This window comes from Oryctolagus cuniculus, chromosome 7 (assembly GCF_051225735.1).
Source record: "Oryctolagus cuniculus isolate XC-2025 breed Fujian yellow rabbit chromosome 7, ASM5122573v1, whole genome shotgun sequence".
In the NCBI taxonomy this organism is placed as follows: Eukaryota; Metazoa; Chordata; class Mammalia; order Lagomorpha; family Leporidae; genus Oryctolagus; species Oryctolagus cuniculus.
Window position 1 is genome coordinate 53029653 of NC_142873.1, and position 23494 is coordinate 53053146.

The 23494-nt window shown below is 38.2% G+C and overlaps 1 protein-coding gene across 2 annotated transcripts in view; it reads left to right on the forward strand.

Moving 5' to 3' along the window:
* Positions 1 to 23494, forward strand: part of SPAG17 (sperm associated antigen 17) — a 285936-nt gene that overhangs the window by 245260 nt on the left and 17182 nt on the right. For both annotated transcript variants that reach the window (XM_051857350.3, XM_051857351.3), the window contains 3 exons: positions 14695 to 14755; positions 17796 to 17940; positions 20738 to 20882. In XM_051857350.3, the coding sequence (XP_051713310.3) occupies positions 14695 to 14755; positions 17796 to 17940; positions 20738 to 20877 (346 nt within the window). In that variant the 3' untranslated portion in view covers positions 20878 to 20882. The remainder of the gene's footprint in view (positions 1 to 14694; positions 14756 to 17795; positions 17941 to 20737; positions 20883 to 23494) is intronic.

Here is a 23494-nt window from a genome sequence, read left to right on the forward strand (position 1 = left end):
ACTCTGGTGTATTCATGCACTAATCAATTCATCCATTCTTCAATAGTCAGTAGTTACGGAGCCCCAACTATGTGGTGGGCAGTTCTTTGCTGTTCATCATTATTCATACTTTGGTGAAAGCAATTCAAACGCTGATCTACAAGAGCAAAAAGACAAAGGTTGAATTGCACAAGAGTTGTAAGAACTAATGCACAGAACTCAGTCTATTTTTTCAAATCCATCACCAACTATAATGATACCAGCTAATACTTATTTGCACTTTATGATCCAAAAAATTATTCTTCTAAAGATACATTTTACGGGGCTGGTGTTGTGGCATAGTGGGTGAAGTTGCCACCTTTGGGTGCTGGTTTGAGTCTCGGCTGTTCCACTTCCAATCCAGCTCCCTGCTAATGCACCTGGGAATGTAGTGGAAAATGGACCAAGTGCTTGGGCCCCTGCACCCACGTGGGAGACCCAGAAGAAGCTCCTGGCTCCTGGTGTTGGTTTGTTCCAGCCCTATAGCCTATGTGGTCACTTGGGGAGTGAACCAGTGGGCAGAAGCGCTCTCTCTCTCTCTGTGTCCCCTTCTCTGTCTGTAACTCTGCCTCTCAAATAAAAATAAATTAAAAAAATTTATTTATTTAAAGATTTTTATTTATTTGAGAGGTAGAGTTATAGAAAGTGAGAGAGAGAGAGACAGAGAGAAAGGTCTTCTGTCCACTGGTTCACTCCCCAAGTGGCCACAACGGCCAGAGTTGCGCCGATCCAAAGCCAGGAGCCAGGAGCTTCCTCCAGTCCCCCACAAGGGTGCAGGGGCCCAAGGACCCGAGCCATCTTCTGCTGCCCTCCCAGGGCATAGCAGAGAGCTGGGTGGGAAGAGGAGCAGCCGGGACTAGAACCGGGGCCCATATGGGATGCCAGCACCACAGGCAGAGGATTAACCTACTGCGCCACCACGTCAGCCCCTAAAAATACATTTTTAAAAGATTTATTTATTTGAGAGGCAGAGTTCTAGAAAGAGAAAGGGAGAGACAAGAAAGAGTCCTCCATCTGCTGGTTTGCTCCCAAGATGACTATAACAGCCAGAGCTGGGATCTGAAGCCAGGATCCAGGAGTTTCTTCTGAGTCTCCCACATGGGTGCAGGGACCCAAGCACTTCAGCCATCTTCTGCTGCTTTCCCGGGCCATTAGCAGAAAGATGGATCAGAAGCAGAGCAGCCAGGACTCCAATCAGCACCTATATGGGGTGCCGGCACCATAGATGGAGGCAACCTGCTACACCATAGCGCCAGCCCCCTAAATATACATTTTGCTATGAATATTTAACATATGATGTTAAGCATATGTGTATAGCATGCTGTTATGAGATACATATATGTGGTAAAAAGAATACTATATTGAAGCAAATTAACATATCCATTATTTCATATAGTTACCCATTTTCTTATTTTTGTGTCATGGGCAGCTAAAATCTACATTTAGCATGACTCATATACAATTTTATTACCTCTAGCTCTGTGCTGTACATTAGATTTCTAGACTTGATCACTCTGTACTTCTGTTACTTTGTTTCTTCTGACCTACATCTCCCCATTCCCACCAACCCACCATCACCACTGACTTATCCCTGGCAACTACTGTTTTGTTCTCTATGTATTTAAGATTCTACAAATAACTGAGGTCATGTAAGATTTTTATTCCTGTGCTTGGCTTATTTCACTAGACAGAATGTCTTCCAGGCTCATCCCTGTTGTGACAAATGGCAAGATCTGTTTTTCAGACTGAATATTATTCCATTGTAAATATGTATAATGGTTTATTCATTCATCTGTTGATGGACACTTAGGTTGTTTCCAATCTTAAATACTATGAATGATATTATAGTGACACAGGATGCAGATCCTTCTTCAAGAAACCGATTCCCTTTGGAGATATATATATATATGTCTACAGATACACATACAAAAATGAGATTTCTGGATCATAGGAAGGTTATATTTTGAATTTTTTTAGTAACCTTCTTTTATATGACATAAACCTTATACAAGAGTTCCCTTTTTCCACAGCCTTGCCATTTTTGACATTTTGAGAATAGACATCCCAAGAGTTGTGAGGTGGTATTTCATAATAGTTTTGATTTGTACTACCTTGATGATTAATTCCAAGCACCCTCTCATATACCTGTTAGCCACGTTAATGTCTCTTTTAAAGAAATATCTATTCATATATTTTGTTCACTTTTAAATGGAATTATTTGTTTTTTCCACTATGGACTTGTATGAACTCTTTATAAATTTTGGATATTAACTCCTAATAACATGTGTAGTTTGCAAATAATTTTCCCAATCTGTAAGATGCTGTTTTATGGATGGTTTCCTTTGCTGTGCAGAGCTTTTAGCTGTAGTTCTATCTATTTATATATATTTGATTTTGTGGTCTAAGTTTTTTTATCTGACATCTAAAAAATCATCACCAAAGCCAACACCCAGATATTTTTCCCCTAAGTTCTCTTCTAGTTTTAAAGTACCAGCTTTTTAATTTAGGTCTCTTATCCATTTTGAGCTGATTTTTGTGTATGTTACCTAAAGGTACAATTTCATTCTTTTGCACGTGGGTGAACCAACGGCAAAGGAAGACCTTTCTCTGTCTCTCTCTCTCTCTCTCACTGTCCACTTGCCTATCAAAAAAAAAAAATGCTGCTGATTTTTGTAGTTGATTTCGTATTCTCCAACTTTACTTAATTCATCTATTAGTTCTAACAGTTTTTTGGTGGAATCTTTGGTATTTTTACAAATAGGACCCTGTCACCTAGAAAAAGATAATTTTGCTTCTTTCTTTCCAATTTGGATGCCTTTATTTTTTGACCCATTGTTCTGTTGAGAACTCTTTGTACTCCACTGAATAGAAGTGGTGGTGAGAGTAGGCATCCTCAGCTTGTACCAAAAATCAATAGAAGAGTTTGCAGTTGTTTCCCCCAAAATTATAATGTTATCTGTGAGTTTTTCATAAATGACTTTTATTATGTTGAGGAACTTTTCCTTTATTCCTAAATTGAGAGTTTTACCAAGAAAGGATGTTGAACATCATTGAATTTTTTCCTCACCAATTGAGATGACCATATGATTTTTATCTTTCATTCTGTTAATATGACCTATCACACTGATTGACTCATACATATTGAACCAGCCTTGCATGCCAGGGATAAATCCCACTTGGTCCTGATGTATAATATTTCTGATGTGTTGTTGGATTCTGTTTGCTTTTAATTTATTGAGGATTTTTGCATCAACATTCATCAGAGAAATTGACCTGCAATTTTCTTTTCTTGTGATGGCTTCATCTGGCTTAGGTATTATGAAGGTGATGTTGGCCCCACAAATGTGTTTGGAAGATTCCTGATAGATCTGCTTTCCAGAACTGTTTAATATGTTTTGGTATTAATTCTTCTTTGCATGTTTGGTAGACTCCAACTATGTAGCCATCTAGTTGTGACAGGCTTGTCTTTGTCAGGAGTTTTTATGATAACCTCTTCAATCTCTTCGGTAGTTGTCTGTTCATGATGACTATTTATCCCTAATTCAAACTTGATAAATTGTATTTTTATAGGAATTCACCCATCTCACTTAGCTCATTGGCATTCAATTGCTCACAGCCATTCTGATCCTTTTTCTGAAACATGTTATAATTCTTTTTATTTCTTTGAGCCTTTTTTCCCCCATACTTAAGTTAGTTGTGCATCAATTTTGATTTGTTTTTTAGTTTTTCCAAAAACCAACCCTTAGTTTTGATGACTCTTTCTGTGGCTTTTGTGCTCTATATTTTACTTACTTCTCTTCTAATTTTTATTATTTACTTCCTTCTGCTAATTTTGGGTTAAGTTTGTTCTTTCTCTAGTTCCTCAGGCAAGATGTTATATTAGTTTTAGACTAGTCATTAGGGATCCTTGGTTTGTTTGTTTTTTGGCATTCATCACTATATACTTTCCTCTTAGAACCAAGCTTTTGCTACCTAATATAGATTTTTGTATATTGTGTTTCCCTTGTCATTTGTCTTAGATAATTTAATTTTCCCTTTTGACTTATTCTTTGACCCATGTTGAGGAACATGATGTTTAATTTCCAAGATTTATGGATTTTTCCAAGATTCCTCCTGTTACTGAATTATATTTTCATACCATTGTGGTCTGAAACAATAGTAGATACAATTCCAGTTTTCATATATTTGTTAGAACTTAGTTTCTGGCCTAATTTACAGTCTTTCTTGGAGAATATTTCATGTGCACTAAAGAAAAATGTATATTCTGCTGTGTTAGATGGAAGGTTGTTTATGTCTGTTAGAATTGGACAAAAGTACAACTGAAGTTCATTTTTCCATGTCAATTTTCTGTATGATTTGAGCTATCCATTGTTGAAAATGGTGTATTGGGCCGGCGCCGCGGCTCACTAGGCTAATCCTCCGCCTAGCGGCGCCGGCACACCAGGTTCTAGTCCCGGTCGGGGCGCTGGATTCTGTCCCGGTTGCCCCTCTTCCAGGCCAGCCCTCTGCTGTGGCCAGGGAGTACAGTGGAGGATGGCCCAGGTGCTTGGGCCCTGCACCCCATGGGAGACCAGGAAAAGCACCTGGCTCCTGGCTCCTGCCATCGGATCAGCGCGGTGCACCGGCCGCAGCGCGCCGGCCGCGGCGGCCATTGGAGGGTGAACCAACGGCAAAAGGAAGACCTTTCTCTCTGTCTCTCTCTCTCACTGTCCACTCTGCCTGTCAAAAAAAAAAAAAATGGTGTATTGAAATTCCCTATACTTACTTTATTGTCATATATTTCTATCTCCATATCCATTAGTATTTCTTTCTGTTTGTATGTGCTCTGATATTGGGTGCACATACATTTACAATGGTTATGTCCTTTTGATGAATTGTCCCTTTATCATTAAAGAATGATCTTGTCTCTTACAACAGTTTTATTTTTCTTTTTTTCAAGGTAAAGTTCTTAATTTGATTTTTTTTAATTTTTTTTAACTTTTATTTAATGAATATAAATTTCCAAAGTACAGCTTATGGATTACAATGGCTTCCCCCCCCATAATGTCCCTCCCACCCGCAACCCTCCTCTTTCCCACTCCCTCTCCCCTTCCATTCACATCAAGATTCATTTTCAATTCTCTTTATATACAGAAGATCAGTTTAGCATACATTAAGTAAAGATTTCAACAGTTTGCTCCCACACAGAAACATAAAGTGAAAAATACTGTTTGAGTACTAGTTATAGCATTAAATCTCAATGTACAGCACACTAAGGACAAAGATCCTACATGAGGAGTAAGTGCACAGTGACTCCTGTTGTTGACTTAACAAATTGACACTCTTGTTTATGGCATCAGTAATCACCCTAGGCTCTTGTCATGAGCTGCCAAGGCTATGGAAGCCCCCTGAGTTCACTGACTCTGATCATATTTAGACAAGGCCATGGTCAAAGTGGACGTTCTCTCCTCCCTTCAGAGAAAGGTACCTCCTTCTTTGATGACCCGTTCTTTCCACTGGGATCTCACTCACGGAGATCTTTCATTTTTTTTTTTTTTTCCCCAGAGTGTCTTGGCTTTCCATGCCTGAAATACTCTCATGAGCTTTTCAGCCATATCCGCATGCCTTAAAGGCTGATTCTGAGGCCAGAGTGCTGTTTAGGATATCTGCCATTCTATGAGTCTGCTGTGTATCTCACTTCCCATGTTGGATCGTTCTCTCCCTTTTTTATTCTATCAGCTAGTATTTGCAGACACTAGTCTTGTTTATGTGATCCCTTTGGTTCTTAGTCCTATCATTATGATTAATTGTGAACAGAAATTGATCACTGGGACTAGTGAGATGGCATTGGTACATGCCACCTTGATGGGATTGAATTGGAATCCCCTGGTATGTTTCTAACTCTACCGTTTGAGGTAAGTCAGCTTGAGCATGTCCTGAATTGCACATCTCTCCCCTCTCTTATTCCCACTCTTATATTTAACAGCGATCACTTTTCAGTTAAGTTTCAGCACTTAAGAATAATTGTGTACTGATTACAGTATTCAACCAAAAGTATTAAGTATTACAAACAAAAAAAAGTACTAAGAGGGATAACATATTAAGTTGTCCATCAACAGTCAGTTTTATTTTTCACTATGACTAAGGGGAATATATTTTAGAAATGTAAGGCTGTACAAAATTCTATAAGCAATATAATCTATCATATTAGCAGGCTAAATAAGAAAAATCATGTGATTATAAGAGTCATTTGAAAACAATTCATAAAAGATACTTGACAAAATTCAGCAAATATTAATGATAAAAAATAAACCTTATATAATACAGAAAAAAGATAAATTGGTTTTCTTTTTCAATCTATCTTTTTAATTTTAAAAAAAATTATTTAAGTCATACAAGTTTCATGTATTTCATATATACAGTTTTAGGAACATAGAGCTACTTCCTCCTCTACACTCCCTTCCATCCATGTTCCAACCCTTCTCCATCTCAGAACTCTTAATTTTTACAAAGATCTACTCTCAGTTTACTTAGCCATCATTTAGTTAACCATACACTAAGTAAAAGAGTTCAACAAATAGTATGAAAAAAAAAAGAGATAAGGGCTATAAATAATCATCAAATCTCAAAATGTTCATTACACTCCAATGCATAACATTTTAGGTGTTCTTTTACCTCAGGTCAGGGAAAAGAGATGATATCTGTCTTTTTGAGACTGGCTTATTTCACTAAGTATAATGGTTTCCTGTTGTATCTATCTTGTTACAAAAGACAGGATTTCATTTTTTTTTTTTTAGCAGCTGAGTAGTACTCCATAATTTCTTTATCCAGTCAACAGTTGATAGACATCTGGGTTGATTCTATATCTTAACTATTGTGAATTGTCTGCAGTGAGCATAGGGGTACAGATAACTCTTTCAGATGCTGATTTCTTTTGGTTTGGTTTAAATTCCCAGGAGTGGTAGGTCTATATTCAGATTTTTGAGGTATCTCCATACTGTCTTCCACAGTGGCTGTACCAGTTTACAGTCCCACCATTGGTGGATTAGGGTACTTTTCTTCCCCCAACCTTGGCAGCATTTGTTCGTTGATTTCTGTATGAGAGCCATTTTGATGGGAATGAAGTGAACTCTCATTGTGGTTTTGATTTACATCTGAATTTCCTCTCTTGAAAAATGCCTGTTTAAGTCCTTTGCCCATTTCTTAACTGGATTGCTTGCTTTGTTGTTGTTGAATTTCTTGAGATTTTTATATATTCTGGATGTTAACTCTATCAGTTGTATAGTTTGCAAATAATTTCTCCCATTCTGTCAATTGCCTCTTCACTTTGCTGAGTGTTTCTTTTGCAGTGCAAAATTCTCAGCTTGATGTAATCCCATTTGTCAATTTTGGCTTTGATTGCCTTTTCTTCTGGGGTCTTTTCCAAAGACATTCTGTGTATGCTAATGTCTTACAGAGTTTACTTAATATTTTCTCTAGTAATTTGATGGTTTCAAGTTGTAGATTTAGGTCTTTGATCATTTTGAGTGGATTTTTGTGTAAGGTGTAAGGTAGGCATCTAATTTCATACTTCTGAATGCAGAGATCCAGTTTCCCCAGCACCATTTGTTAAAGATAAGTAGTTGTATATGTGTAGATTGATTCTTGGAGTTTCTATTCTGTTCCATTAGTCTACATATCTGTTTTTGTGCCAGTACCAGGCTGTTATGATTATAACTGGTCTGTATTATGTATTGAAACCAGGTATTGAATAGCTCTGGCTTCTTTTTTGTTCTATAAGATTGCTTTAGCTATTCAGGGGTCTCCTATGTTTCCATATGAATTTAGGCATAGTTTTTTCTATATTTGCAAAGAATGTCATTGGTGATTTGGGATCACATTGAATCTGTACATTGCTTTTTGTAGTATGGGGACATTTTGATGATGTTGGTTCTTTCAATCCATGAACATGGAACATTTTTCCATTTTTTAAATGTCTTCTTCCATTTCTTTCTTGAGTGTTTTATAATTTTCATTATAGAGATCTTTGATATCCTTGATTAAATTTATTCCAAGGTATTTAATTCTTTTTGGAATTATTGTGAATACGACTGATCTTAAAAGTTCTTTCTCAGCCATGGCATTGTCTGTGTATACAAAGGCTATTGATGATTTTTCTGTGTTGATTTTATATACTGCAACTTTACTAAACTCTTTTATGAATTCCAAAAGTCTCTCAGTACAGTCTTTTGGATCTCCTATGTATAGAATCATGTCATCTGTAAATAGGGATAGTTTGATTTCCTCCTATCTTATATCCCTTTGATTTCTTTTTCATGCCTAATAGCTCTGGCTAAAACTTCCAGGAGTATATTTAATAGCAGTGGTGAGAGTGGGTATTGTCTGGTTCTGGATCTTAGGGGTAAGGCTTCCAGATTTTCCCCATTCAATATGATGCTGCCCGTGGGTTCATCATAAATGGCCTTGATTATGTTGAGAAATGTTCCATCTATACCCAGTTTGCTTAAGGTTTTCATCATGAAAGGATGTTGTGTTTTATCAAATGCTTTCTCTGCATATATTTAGATAAACATATAGGTTTTGTTCTTGAATGTTAATGTGATGTATCACATTTATTGTTTTGCAAATGTTGAAACATCCCTGCATACCAGGGATAAACCCCACTTGGTCAGGGTGAATGATATTTCTGATGTGTTGTTGGATTAGATTAGGTTATATTTTGTTGAGGATTTTTATATCTATGTTCATCAGGGATATTGGTATATAGTTCTCTTTCTGTGTTATATCTTTTTCTGGTTTAGGAATTAAGGTGATGCAGGCTTCATAGAAGGAGTTTGGGAGGATTCCCTCTCTTTCAATTGTTTTGAATGGCTTGAGAAGAATTATGATTAATTTTTCTTTAAATGTCTGGTAAAATATAGCTGTGAAGCCATCCAGCCTTGGGCTTTTCTTTGTTGGGAGGATCTTTATAATTGATTCAATTTCTATCTTGGTTATTGGTCTGTTTATATTTTCTATATCATCATGACTCAATTTTGGCAGACTGTATGTGTCTAGGAAAATACCAATTTCTTCTAGGTTTCCAAATTTGTTGGCATACAGCTCTTTGCAGTAATTCCTGATGTTTCTTTTTATTTCTGTGGTATCTATCATTACATTTCCTTTTTTGTCTCTGATTTTACTGATTTGAGTCTTTTTTTTTTTCAGTTAGTTGGGTCTATGGTGTATCAATTTTATGTTTTCAAAAATTCAGCTCTCCATTTAACTGATCTTTTGTATTTTTTGTTTCAATTTTAATTCTTCTCTAATTTTAATTATTTCTTTCCTTCTATTAATTTGAAGTTTGGTTTGTTGTTGTTTTTCTAGGTCCTTATGATGCATTGTAAGCTCATTTATTTTGCACTTTTCCAGTTTCTTCACTTAGGTACTGACTACCATAATCTTCCCTCTTAACATTGCTTTTGCTGTATCCTGTAAGTTTGATATGATATATTCTCATCTTCACTCATTTCCAGAAATTTTTTATTTTTCTTTTGGTTTCTTCCATGACTACTGTTCATTCAGGAACCTGTTGTTCAGTCTCCTTCTGTTTGCATATGTTTTAGAGATTCTTGAGTTGCTGATTTCCAGCTTCATTCCATTGTAGTCAGAGAAGATGCACAGGATGGTTTTGATTTTTTTGAAAATGCGGAGATTTGCTTTATGGCCTAGCATTTGGCCTATCCTAGAGAAAGATCCATGCACTGATGAGAAGAATGTGTATTCTAAACTTTGGGGTGAAAAGTAGTTATCATTTAGATACATTTGGTCCATAGTGTTGATTAAATCTGTTGTTTCATTGTTGATTCTCTGTCTGGTTGATCTATTGATGAAAGTGAGGTGTTGAAGTCCCAAATTACTATTGTAATGGAGTATATTTCTCCCTTTAGATCCATTAACATTTCTTTTAAATAGCCAGGAACCCTGTAATTGGATGCACATACATTATAGTCACATCTTCCTGTTTAATTGATCCTGTAATCATTACATAGTGCCCTTCTTTGTCTCTTAACAGTTTTTATGTTAAAGTCTATTTTGTTTGCTATTAGGCTGGCAACACCTAGCCTTTTTTGCTTTCTGTTAGCATGGAATATCTTTTTCCATCTTTTTTTTTCTCCTCCCTCCCTCCCTCCCTATTTCTTTCTTTTTTGACAGGCAGAGTGGACAGTGAGAGAGAGACACACACAGAGAAAGGTCTTCCTTTGCCATTGGTTCACCCTCCAATGGCCGCCATGGCCGGCCGGTGCACCGCGCTGATCCGAAGGCGGGAGCCAGGTGCTTCTCCTGGTCGCCCATGGGGTGCAGGGCCCAAGCACTTGGGCCATCCTCCACTGCACTCCCGGGCCACAGCAGAGAGCTGGCCTGGAAGAGGGGCAAGCGGGACAGAATCTGGCGCCCCAACTGGGACTAGAACCCGGTGTGCCGGCGCCGCTAGGCGGAGGATTAGCCTATTGAGCCGCGGCGTCGGCCTTTTTCCATCTTTTCACCTTCAGTCTGCATGTATCTTTGTGGGTGAGATGTGTTTTTTGCAGGCAGCAAATAGATGGGTCTTGGTTTTTATCTATTCAGCAGTCTGTATCTTTTAACTGGAGAGTTGAGGCCATTTACATTCAAGGTGATTATTTAAGTAATGACTTGGCTGTGCACATGTTACATAAATATTCCTATTGTGTACTTTGGATTTCTGTTGCATTTTTTACTGGGGGATTTTCTGCCTTCAAATTCTTCAATAATAATTATCATCTTTCTGTGTTTCTTTGTATAGCACATCCTTAAGCATCTTTTCTAAGGCTGGATGAGTGGTGACAAATTCTTTCAATTTCTGTTATATAAGGTCTTTATTTCATTTTCATTTCTAAATGAGAGCTTTGCAGGGTACAGTGTTCTGGGTTGACAGTTTTTTTTTTCCTCTTAAGACTTGGACTATATCTCACCATTCTTTCCTAGCCTGAAGGGCTTCTGATGAGAGGAAGCTGTGAGTCTAATCAGAGTTCCTCTGAAAGTAATATGTGGGCCAGCGCTGTGGTGTACTAAGGCCACTGCCTGCAGTGCTGGCATTCCATATGGACACCAGTTTGGGTCCCAGCTGCTCCACTTCCTTTCCAACTCTCTGCTACAGCTTGAGAAAGCAGTAAAAGATGGCCCAAGTCCTTGGGCCCCTGCACCCACCTGGGAGACCTGGAGGAAGCTCCTGGCTTCTGGCTTCAGATCAGCACAGCTCCAGCTGTTATAGCCAACTGGGGAGTGAACCAGTGGATGGAAGACCTCTCTCTCTCTGCCTCTCCCTCTCTCTCTGTGTGTAACTCTTTCAAATAAATCTTAAAAAAAAAAAAAAGTAATCTGGCATTGCTTCTTATGCACATTTTACAATATTTTCTTTATGTTTTACTGTGGAAGGTTTGACTACAATGTGTCATGCTGAAGATCTTTTCTGGTCATGTCTGTTAGGAGTTCTATGTACTTCCTGTACTTGGACATTCCTTTCTTTCTCCAGATTAGGAAAGAATTCTGTAATTATTTCACTAAATAGGCCTTCTACTCCATTCTCTCTTTTCACACCTTCAAGAATTCCTAAGACCCGTATGTTGGGTCAGTAGATAGTATCTCATAAATCTTCAACACTGATTTTAAGTTTTCTATTTTATTCTTCTCTTTCTTTGGTCAGACTATAAGATTTCCAAAGATTTGTTTTCTAGTTTGTATATTTTTCTCTGCCTCGCCAAGTCTGCTGTTAAGACTTTCCACCGCATTTTTATTTGATCTATTGAATTCTTCATTTCTAATATTTCATTTTGATTTCCCTTTAAAAATCTCAATTTCATGGGAAAAAATTTTATTCATGTCATATATGGTTTTTAGTTCGTTGATTTGCTTCTGATTGCTTTTGAGTAACCCTATGATTAATTATTTAAATTCCATTTCCAGCATTTCCTCAATCTTTTCATCTTCATATTCTAATATTTAAATGTTGCCATGCTTTGGGTAGGGGGTGGGGATTACAGTGTCTTCCTTATTCTTGTCTCTTGAATTTCTGCATTTATTTTTAGGCATTTTCTTGTGATGGCTTTTATCTTTGATCTTTTCCTCTGTGGCTTACTGGAATGACTGCCCTTTCAGTGAATACCAAGTGGGGTATGGTAGGTGTGGCCATAGAGCTCTGGTCAGTGCTCCAGGATGGGACGAGTATCCAGGGTAACTATTGCATACTTATCATCATTCCTGCTCTCTCTTGGTTATCAGTGGCATGGAGTATTTTATTCTGTCATTTCATTTTCAGTTTATGTGATCTGGGGGTCTCTTACAGGCAACATATTGTTGAACTTTTTTAATCCATTCAGATCTGTCTTTTGTAGAATTTAATCCATTTATATCCAATGTTATTATTGATAGATACAGATCTACTATTATATTTTCTGGTTATTTTGTAACTTATTCCTTCCTCCTTCCCTCCCTCCCTCCCTCCCTCCTTCGCTCCTTCCCTTCCTTCCTTCCTTATTATCTACCTTTGTGATTTGGTAATTCTCTGTAATGCTTTCATTTCTACCTGTCATTTGTATATTTGCTATAGTTTTAGTTTTTTAGGTTCTAGTTACCACGAGGTTTGCATAAAATATCTTATAATTATAATCTACTTTTTAAGCTTAATGTAAGCTTTAACAACTTCATTTTTGTTTCATATAAAAACACTAGACTTTTACCCTAACTCCTGCAGTTTATATTATCACAATTGAGAGCTTTTTCTATTGTATAACAGCTTACTGCAGCCTTAATTATCTTTGAGCATTTTGACTATTGACCTTAATATCAAATATGATATCATCATTATATTAGAGTATACTGGATTTGACTATGTATTTATCAGTAAGTCTTACACTTTTATATATACTCCTGATAAGTAATTATCATTCTGTGCATGAATAACTACCTTATGCAGGTCTAGTAGTATTGAATTCCCTCAGCTTTTGCTTGTCATGAAAGAATTTATTTCTGAAGGACAGTTTTGTTGGGTATAATGTTCTTACCTGGCAGTTCTGTTTGTCTCACCACCTTGAATATATCACAGCACTCTTTCCTGGTCTGCAAACTTCTGCTTAGAAATACATTGACAGTCTATTGGAGAGTCCCTTCTATGTAACTTGACACTTTTCTCTTGCTGCTTTTAAAATTCTCTTGTTATTAAAAGTATTTTAAATTACATTGCTTCTACACAACTGAAGCAAAAGAAGAGGGAGGGAAGACTTGAATCCTTGGGTCATTTTAGCTATGCAGATGTAACTTAGAATTAATAACAACTCAACACACAGTCTATAATATCCCAGCTGAAAATACACTGTTTTTGGCATTTGTTGACAAAAGAGTCAGTCTTTCATTTCTAGATTAAGAATAATAGAATTTTGGAGCGTATGGAGACCTTATCAACTGTCATATAGGAAGAAAGAGTAATTTATTTTAGTCTTGTAGGCTTGTCTGAGGCTAGGCCTCAGTTCTCAAGCACCAGCTCACTGCTGCCTCCACCACATGGGGGTACCTGCTTCATTCACACAGGCATGATCAGCTTCAAGAGAGATTTGGTCCAAAGGCCGTATATGTAGGCCAAGACCACTCCCACTTACAAAATGTCCTCCATTCTATTTTGAATTAAACTTAGGCATAATGTGGAAGAGAGGGTTCATAAAATGAAACAGATATTTACTTCAGTTGCAGAGCTATTCTCAGTGTAAGTGGCAAGTCCTTCTACATAGAGCAAAATGACAGGAATATCCAGTTTTTTAAGAAATCACTGTCCCACTTTACTCGGGGCCATACCCAACTTCAGGAATAATGTTTACTTCCTAAGAAACAAGCTGATGAGTGACTCAGGCCACCAGATCAGGCACCATCTTTTTTTTAGTTTGTTGCCAACAAAATAAGTGGGGGAAAAACGTTCTCATCAAGCCCGTAAAACTCATCCATGCAAACCCTGCCTCTCCAGTATAGTTTTTTGTTTTAGAGATTTCTCTTCTCAGCTTGTTAAAATCAGCCAAAGGCAGGCAGACAGCAACACTGATGGTAGAAGGGGTAGAGCTGGGGTCAGAGTAGAGGTAGGCCTTCCTTGGCATTTTAATTTACTCCATATCTTTAACCTTCAGGCAGAACCCACAAACTCCAGGAAAGGGAGATCAATAAGCACCATGTGTGAGCACAGAGCTTTTTAAGTTCCTCAGCATTTTCAGAGCCTTTTCTTTTTCTCCTCTCCCCAAACATGCAAAACCCCACACCAAGACAGAGCACAACTGGCTCCCATGCTCCACTGCCTTCCAAGAGCCTTTATTCTTCAGCTTAAGAATCTGGCTGCCAGCATTTGCGTTCACTCTGGCGGCTCTGTTGAAAAGCACACATCAGCCAAACTCACAACACTGCCCAGGCCTAAGCTGTTCATCAGCAATCAATAACAAAGGGTTGAAACTCAGGTTGGAGTCTGTTTTATGCTGATGAAAACTGTTGGAAAGCAGTTATGAAATAGCCCCACATTCTTCTCCCAATTGAATATTAAGGTTGTTTTTCTAATGGTATGGACCCCTGGCTGCTGTATGGTGAATATTAACACCGTCCTGATTTTATAATATCCCAGTTTGTTTCATTGCCTATGTTTTTCATTTCCTTCTTTCTGCCTGCTAGGTTTAAAGTGAAGCAGCCCCCACCCAGCACTGGGCTGAAAGTGACTTACAAACCTGGGCCTGTAAGTGCTATGTATGTCATTTGTTGTGTGTGTTTGTGTATACACATATAAATGTGTATTTTTCCATGAAGTGGGCTTTAAATAATTATGTCCAGCTAGTTTAAACCATGGATAAGTCTAATTTTTCTAGTATCATAACCACATGATTTCTGGTTTGGGTACAATATGTAGCTTGGTGTCACTCATTTTATGTAAGAATCATGAGAAAGATCCTATGTGTGAATCAAGTTAAACTTCTGGCTGTTGACACATTTCTAAAGCTCACTTCACCTGTCCCAGTAGTATAATTATGTTGCCTTTTTTATTTTTATTTTTTTGCCAGGCAGAGTTAGACAGTGAGAGACAGAAAGAGACAGAGTTATAGACAGTGAGAGAGAAGGACAGAGAGAAAGGTCTTCCTTCCATGGGTTCACTCCCCTAATGGCTGCCACAACCAGTGCTGTGCTGATCCAAAGCCAGGAGCCGGATACCTCCTCCCAGTCTCCCATGCAGGTACAGGGACCCAAGCGCTTGGGCCATCCTCCACTGCCCTCCCAGGCCACAGCAGAGAGCTGGACTGGAAGAGGAGCAACCGGGACTAGTACCCAGCGCCCCAACCAGGACTAGAATCCGGGGTGCCGGAGCTGAAGGCGGAGGATTAGCCAAGTGAGCCACGGCCCAAGTATAATTATGTTCTATGAAAACTGCCCTTCTAAAAATTAAATTCTATATCATTATTTTCTTAGAATTATGTCTACAAACCATATTTAATCTGTTAAAAGCCAATTAAAATTTTTCAAAAAATTAAATTCTTCTGCAAAGTGAAAAATCTTTTGAAAAAATTATTATCCCATTCGTTAGTTTATGTACATCTGGTCTCCTCTCAGTATTTGCCAGTAAATATTATTTAATGCCATATTAAATAATAGCATATATTAAGTTCATCAGCTGCCTTATTTCTCCAAAGATCTCTGAAAACACAAACTTAAAAATGTCAATTTGTTCTGACTTTGATATATTCCCTAAAATGAGCATTTTATATATTCACACTTAAATATAGCTTTAGAAATGCAGTATGGTATAAACAAAAGTTTATCTCAAAATATAATAAATCACCTTTGTAAATCTTAGTGCATAGTCTAGCTGTGTTAACATCGCTTTCCTTTCACATAGCAAACTGTTGACTCCTTCCCATATGTCACTGTTAGTGCCAGGGTACAGAGGAGGTGAAAAATGGGTCAGAGAGTTTTCAGAGCCAGGCACAGGACAGGTACTTAAGAGATGTGATTGTATGAGAGAAGAAAGTGAAGAAGTATGGTAGAGACATGAGCCATTCATCAGGCACGGGAATATTTGTAGGCACAGCCAAGCAGTTGGCAGTATTGGGTCCATAAGTAGCCACAACGCTCCCCGAGTCTGAAGCTTTTAAAGCAGCTGTGGTTTTTATACGCACACAGAAGGGTGGGTTCGGCATAATGCAAAGGCTGCTTGTCATGACTACACCACTAAGCAGCTCAGAGATAGTGACAGACAGTGCTTTGAGCCTTGATTTCCCCAGCTATAAAAGAAGGAGTTTAGATCATTTCTTAGCATCTTCTATCTTTAATATTTTATGATCTATTAAAAAAACAGTAGCATGTGGGCTGCAGCTCCAAGCAGCAGTACACTTTGGGATTCAATCCACTAAGTCATGAGCACCTTTGTGAAATTATTCATCACTGTACTGTGTCAGCATTTCAGAATCATCACAACATAAACCAAAAATAAAACTCAAAGCAAGGCCTTCTTTCACTGTTCTGGGAACAGGTCTGGGAAGTCAGTAAATCTCATTTTAATTTAGAGATTATGCCAAAAGCTGAAATGATTGTTGGATGAACATTCCTAAGTACTAAAAACCCAGTGTGAATTCTTTGAAGCTCACTCTACACTGTTATCTTTTTATTTTTCTTTTAGTTTGGTTTTTCTTTTTGATGGTAAGTTTTGGCTCTGGCAAAAAATATAATCTATGGACTTCTCCATATGTAAATCTAACCACTGTTCAGCTTGGTTAGTTGCCAACACTAAATGAAAATGCTCAAAGCCTGGGTGAAGCTGTATCCTGGCATCATTCCAGCTCCCCTCATGCCGCATTTCGTCATTGCCCAGCCCTGCTCCAATTGTAGGGCTTGGAGGACTGAGGATCTTATTCCTAGAAACAGAGCTGCTGGATACCCTCCAGTGAGCATACATTTACAAGCACATTGTTGAAAAATTGGGAACATTTTTCAATTCTATTATTTATAAAAATATACTGAAGAAAAAAATTCCATTTGTATCTAATTGCTTTCCATGTGGTAGTTTCTGATTTATTTTTTTCCAGATAACTGTTCCCAAGTCTGCTTTTTAACCCACCTCCTGGAGAGGCAGCTTAGAAACATAAACAGCTCGCTCTTTCCTGGGTAGTGTTCTTTTCAAGGAACAAGGCAAGAATCCTATTTTGGGTTATAGATCAGGTTTCTTTTGGGTTGATGCCTCTTCCACGTATCTTTCAGACCTTATCAGTGTGGCATGTAAACTAATTCTGTCTCCCTCTACTGGCACTGTCACTTTACACAATCTACATTAGCAAAACCAAGGGGCAGGGCAGAGATGTTATGGAATCCACCAGTCTCTCAGAGTCACTTGAGATTACATTTGTGTCTATCTTAGGTTACATTTATTGTTAGTTGTAAGGATGCCCACAGATCTAACTTCACCGCTGACAGTCAAGAAAAGCACGACTACAAGGACTGAAGCAGTACGCCTGCAGTGCCACATGCAACACCCTGGCATTTAGTTTTCCTTATGCTTTTCCCCAAATAGCACCTGGTTTACTCCTTCAACGATGTATGCTGGATCTCATTTACTCAGTGACATCCTGTATAACTAATCTGTGAAATAATCTGTTAAATGCTTACAACAGCTACCATTTATAAGTGTCAAATCTATGGTTATAGAGTAAAAGTAACTTGTACAAATTAGAGTTAAAACCAAGATTTCAACTCACATGTGGGTGATTCTAAAGCTACACTGTGTCTTCTAGGTGGCAGCTGGTTTGCAGACAGAACTGAAGGTGGAGTTGTTTGCCATGGTTGCCGGCGAGGACGGCACCAAGGGCTCAACACACATCTCTCACAATATTGAGATCATGACTGAACATGATGTTCTGTTCTTACCTGTGGAGGCAAATATCCTTTAAAGTTCAATTTGAGTGATCACATAGAGTGCAGAAATTACGTATAAGTGAGGAAAACATGGAAGTCAAAACACATCCCCATTCTTCATTAATTCTGTCTTCAAAGTCCTGAGAGTTAAATCTCTTAGGACAAAGAATGTGTCCTTTATATATATATACACACACATATATACATATATATATATGTGTGAAGACTGTGTTTTAATTCATCTTTGAATCCACCCTTGACACTACTTGACATGTAGCACATGTGCAATAACTGCAAGTTAAGTAAATATCAATGGCTATCTATGGGATATCAGATAATCAGAATAATACAAAACCAAGTGCCTGTCATCAGAAAAAATTGGGGAACTTGTTGGGGAATAGGTGATGCCTTCTGATTGTAAAGTTGGATATTTACTGAATTATGCATGCAATCCTTTACACTGGTATCTCTAGACATAAATATCATATAGATTTAGAATCTCTATTATATGCTAAGTACTGTATACAGTGTTACATAAACAAATGGAAAAATTGGACTTTACCTTAAATATGTTATATAATCTGGTAACAATCTTCATAGTGATCTGTATGCTATTTGGTACTCCTCCAATGATAGGAATCATGTATTACTTGTGTCACATATCTGTTCAATATTTGAGCTGGGTCATACAGAGCATGAAAACTTTTGATGGAAAGGGGATTTTAAATACAAAAAATGAATAAAACCATGGTGTTTGGGAGGGTTAACAGAAGTCCAGTTTGCTAAGAAAGAACTTAAGGAACACTGGCAAATAAAGTGATAAAGTGGATCAGAGGTAAGTTATGGAAGATCTTAATTCCTTGGTTCAGACTTTATGAATGAAGCAACAGGGAACCACTTGAAGATTTATGGTCCAGTGGGTGCTATGATGAACATATCTTTGTAGAAGTCAATCTAGTGTTATTGTGCAGGATATGATGAAGGAGAAACAGGTGAGTAAAGGAAACACTGGAAGTCTAGTTCAGCAGACATGAAGAGGGACATGGATGAAAGACATGGGAGGAAACTGCAAAATTTGAGGTGGAATCCACTGATGGAAGCAAAAAAGAGGATGTATGAGTCAATTTTGTGTTCAGGTAGTGAATCATTAATATGCAGGACTAGATCTCAGCTCTTTGCAGAGGTGATGGTTGAAGGCACAGGAAGGAAAAGTGATTTGGGGTCTGTTTAGAGATCAGAATAAGAGCCAATGGGGACAAAATAAGCAATTCAAAAAGCACAAACTATCTCAGAAGCCACAGAAAGAATTTCAAGAGAAAGATGGGCAGAGACAACAAATGTTATTGAAATGTCAAGAGTGAATTCAAATATAAGTCAGACAATTAGATTTGGTTGGAACAAAAACTAAATTACAAAAGATAATGAATGGGTATTAACATAAGAAAGCAGAAACATCAGGTATGGATACCTTTTCAAGGACATTTATTAAAGGAAAGAACAAGAGAACATGGTGCTTCAAAGATGCAAACAGTAAAGAAGGGATTTTCAGTTTAGTGTAGCCCTAAATATTTTTGTAGATTGAAGAGAAGGATTAAAACTGAATGAGTAACTGAAACTGCAACATACAAAAGAGGGGAAGAGAATACAGAGCACAGCTGAAGGGTCAGTCTTAAAAATGGATTTGATGAAGATGGCTGAGGACACAGGGAAACTGTGTCAGATAACCTCAATTTCCATAAAAGAGGATTTGAGTTAATTTGTTCAATTAGTCTAAGATATGAAATAGAGCAATAAAGATACAGAAATCCTTGATTTTACGTAGCTTACATTCTAGTGGGAGGCAGAGGTACCCAAAATAAATAAAATGTGAACTATGATGGTGGTGAGAACAATAAGGAAGAATACAAAGCAGGAGGGGAAATAGGGAATGTTAAGGGGGATTACACTTTAAAATAGGTTATGGTTAGAGTCTTTTTTTTTCCCCCTTAAGTAATGATGGCAGGATTTTTTGTTGTACTGCCAAGATACCAGTTTTTCACTGTTTTCTTTTTCCCAGTCTAGGAATTAAATCAAGTCCTCTTACTCTTCATATAGGTTATTTTAGATGCTAACACATTCATATATGCTACTTTAGAAGTTTATGTAAAATGGAAATAAAAGGTAAGTATATTTTCGTGTAAGAAGATTTTGAAATTCATGCATATGAATGGTTTTCAGAAAGTGAATGGAAAAATATGCCTCGTAAGAAAGCCATGCAATTTGGGAGTTGTGGTGCAAGAGTTTGTTAAAGATGATGCCTGGGATACCCACATCCCACATCAGAGTAGCAGTTTGACTTCTAGTTCCTCTGCTTACAATAGAGCTTCCTGCTAATATGCCTTGGAAGCAGTGGATGATGGCACAAGTACTTGAGTCCCTGCCCCCAATGTGGGGGACTGAGATGGAGTACCATGCTCTACACTGGCCCAGTACTGGCTGTTGCAGCTATCTGGGGAGTCAACCATTTGATTGAAGATCTCTATAATTCTGTATTTCAAATAAATAAATAAATCAACCTTAAAAAAAAAAAAAAGAGCTATGCATGGATTTTAAAATTTTTTTGCACCACAATAAACTTAGCTTTTAATTCAATTTTCCAAAGATTGCTGAGGTGCCCCTGAATACATTTTAAGCCTAAGCATATTGAATTTGCATTAGACCAGGTATCTAAAATTGAGCTAATTTTGCTGGAAAAGAGTTCCTATGATTCTAAAATGTTATTTGGGTTTGTATATACAAATCATTTTGTCAGGAAAATCACAGTCCTTAACAAATATTTTACCAGTATTAACAAGCAGCAATTACAATAAGCGACCAAAAGATTTTCCCCAGGGAAAAGAAAATCCCATGGTCCACAGGACTTGTACGGTTTCTTCCTCTACACTTGGAGTCTTAATGTCTCGTAAAGTTTCTCCACATTAGGTCCAGTAAGTATTACATGGGAACTTCACTGTACCTTTGTTTCCCTCTTCTTACACCAGCAACCAATAAACAGCATAACCTGATTGAATGAAAATGCTTGTTTTCAGTAACTATAGTACCTTCCCCTTTATGTATAACCAAATTTAATCCTCATGCTACCTATAAGATTATGTTTCTCATTTTATAAACAAGGAAATAGAAATTTAGATCTTAAAGAGGTAAAAATCTAGCCTATTTCGATGTGAACCTTACATTCTTTTAAGCACTGTCTTCATTGTGCAAGTAAAAGTGGGTCTTACTGTCCAAAAAGCAGAACATACAAAATACCAAGGTGTGGGATTTGAGAATTTACAATTAACCTGATGGTTTTCAAATTTTCAGGGCTGAGCGGGTGAACACTGCAGTGCAGCGGGTTAAGCCCCTTCTTGAGATGCTCATGTCCCATATGACTGCCAGTTTGAGTCCCAGCTACTCTGCTCTGATCCAGCTTCCTGGGGGGGGGGGGGGGGGCAGATGATGGCTCAAGCGCTTGTGCCCCTGCCACCCACAAGGGAGGATCTGGATGGAGTTTCAGAGCCCTGGCTTCAACTTATTCAGCCCTGGCTATCATGGGCATCCGGAGAATGAACTAGTAGATAGAAGACCTGTTACTCTGCCTTTCAAGTAGATGAAAATAAGCCCTAAGAAAAATTATTTCAGGTCTCAGGACTTCTTTTATGTACTTTAAAATTACTGAGATCCCAAAGAGCTTTTGTTTACATGAGGTATTATCTATCAATATTTACCAATCCAAATTATAACGAGGGGATGGGCATTTGAGGACACTGCTTGGGACATCTACATCCTGTATCAGAGTGCCTGGTTTTGAGTCCCGTCTCAGCTTACAGTTCTAGCTTCCTGCTAATACACACTCTGGGAAGGCAGCAATGATTGCTCAAGTGCTTGGGTCCCTGGCACCCACATGAGAGACTTGAACTACATTCAAGCTCCTGGATTCAGTCCAGCCCATTCCTTGCTGTTGTGGGCATTTAAGGAATGAATCAGTGGAAGATCTCAACTCCCCCCTCCATCATCTCTCTGCCTTTCAAATAAAAAACAATTTTCTTAAAAAAATTAAACTGGGAAAAAAATCCTAGTTAAAAAAAAACTCAGAATATTAAAACGATACTTTTAATAAAAAACATAACTATCTTCTAAAAGAAAAAACCAGTAAGAGTGGTACTGTCTTATATTTTTGCAAATCTCTTTAATGTCTGGCTTAATAGAACATGGCTGGATCCTCACATCTGTTCTGTATTCAATCTATTACCCTATCACACATCACACAGTCTCTGAAAAACTCCTATATGAGAATGAACAAAAAAGGCAAACAACATCTTGTATTGGTTTCCTGGTGCTGCTGTTAACAACTCTGTAGTTTCCTAGGTCTGCCATAATGACATACCATAACAAGATACTTACTCTCACAGTTCAGGAGGCCAGAGGCCCAAAAGCAAGGTGTCAGCAGTTGGGCCCTTCCAGGAGACTGAGGGATAATTTGTTCTATGCCTCCGTAACTTAATTTTTTTGGCTTGTAGCAACATCACTCTAATCTTGCCTCTGTCTTCATCTGGCATTGTTCCAGATTGTATTTCTGTCTCTCCACCAGTTTAAATGATTCAATCATCAGATTTAGGGAAGTAACATCAATACCAAATGACACTGTCTTAGCTTGATTGCATCAGTAAGTTATTGCAAATGAGGTCACATTCATAGGCTCCATTAGACACAAAATTCTGAAGGGATAAATCCAATCTGCCCTTTGGTCCCATAAAATTCACGTTCACCCCACGTGCAAAATACACTTTCCCAGCCCAACATATTCTCTCAAATAGTAATCCAACCCAGCATTAACCCTACATCCAAAATGTCATCCAAATATCATCGACTCCAAAAGTTCACCTATCATAATCTAAAATCAGGGAGGGGTGAGACTCTGGGTTTGCCCCACCACTCTGGCCTCCTCTCTTTTATGGGCCTATGAAGCAAGAAAACAAGTTGCCAGCTTCCAAAAATGCAAGGATGGGACAAATATAAGCAGACATTCCCATTCCAAAGGGGGAAAGAAAAATGGATGGAATAAAGGGGTCTCTGATCCAAAGCAAGTTTGCAAACCTGCAGAGCGAATGCTATCCTGAGGACCAGGAATAATCAACTGTGGCTCCATCCGGCTTTTGTGCCCATGGAGGCACCACCAACCCCAGCCTTGAGGCCCTTAGAGGCCCCACTGGCTCTATAGACTCTTCTGGATCTCTAGCCTCGGCCCTCAGCAGCAGTCTTACTAGCCCTTAGGCTGCCTGTTTCTTGTTGATAGAATTTCCAGTCTGACAACCTCCCCTCATTTTGTCCCATCTCCTTGACATAACAGTTTCACATAGAAAACAGTCCATTTTCTATGGACATGAAGGAAATCTGTGAAACTGGAATTCAGGTTCTTCAGATTCCCTTCTGGCTAACCCCAATTCCTCCTCTCGACCCCTGGCTTCTGCAGAAATGGTTAATGGCATGTGTGGCTTCTCGCCTAATCTCTCCAGCAGGATTTCCAGCCACCTGCTTGGGTATTTCTCCAGAATGTGCT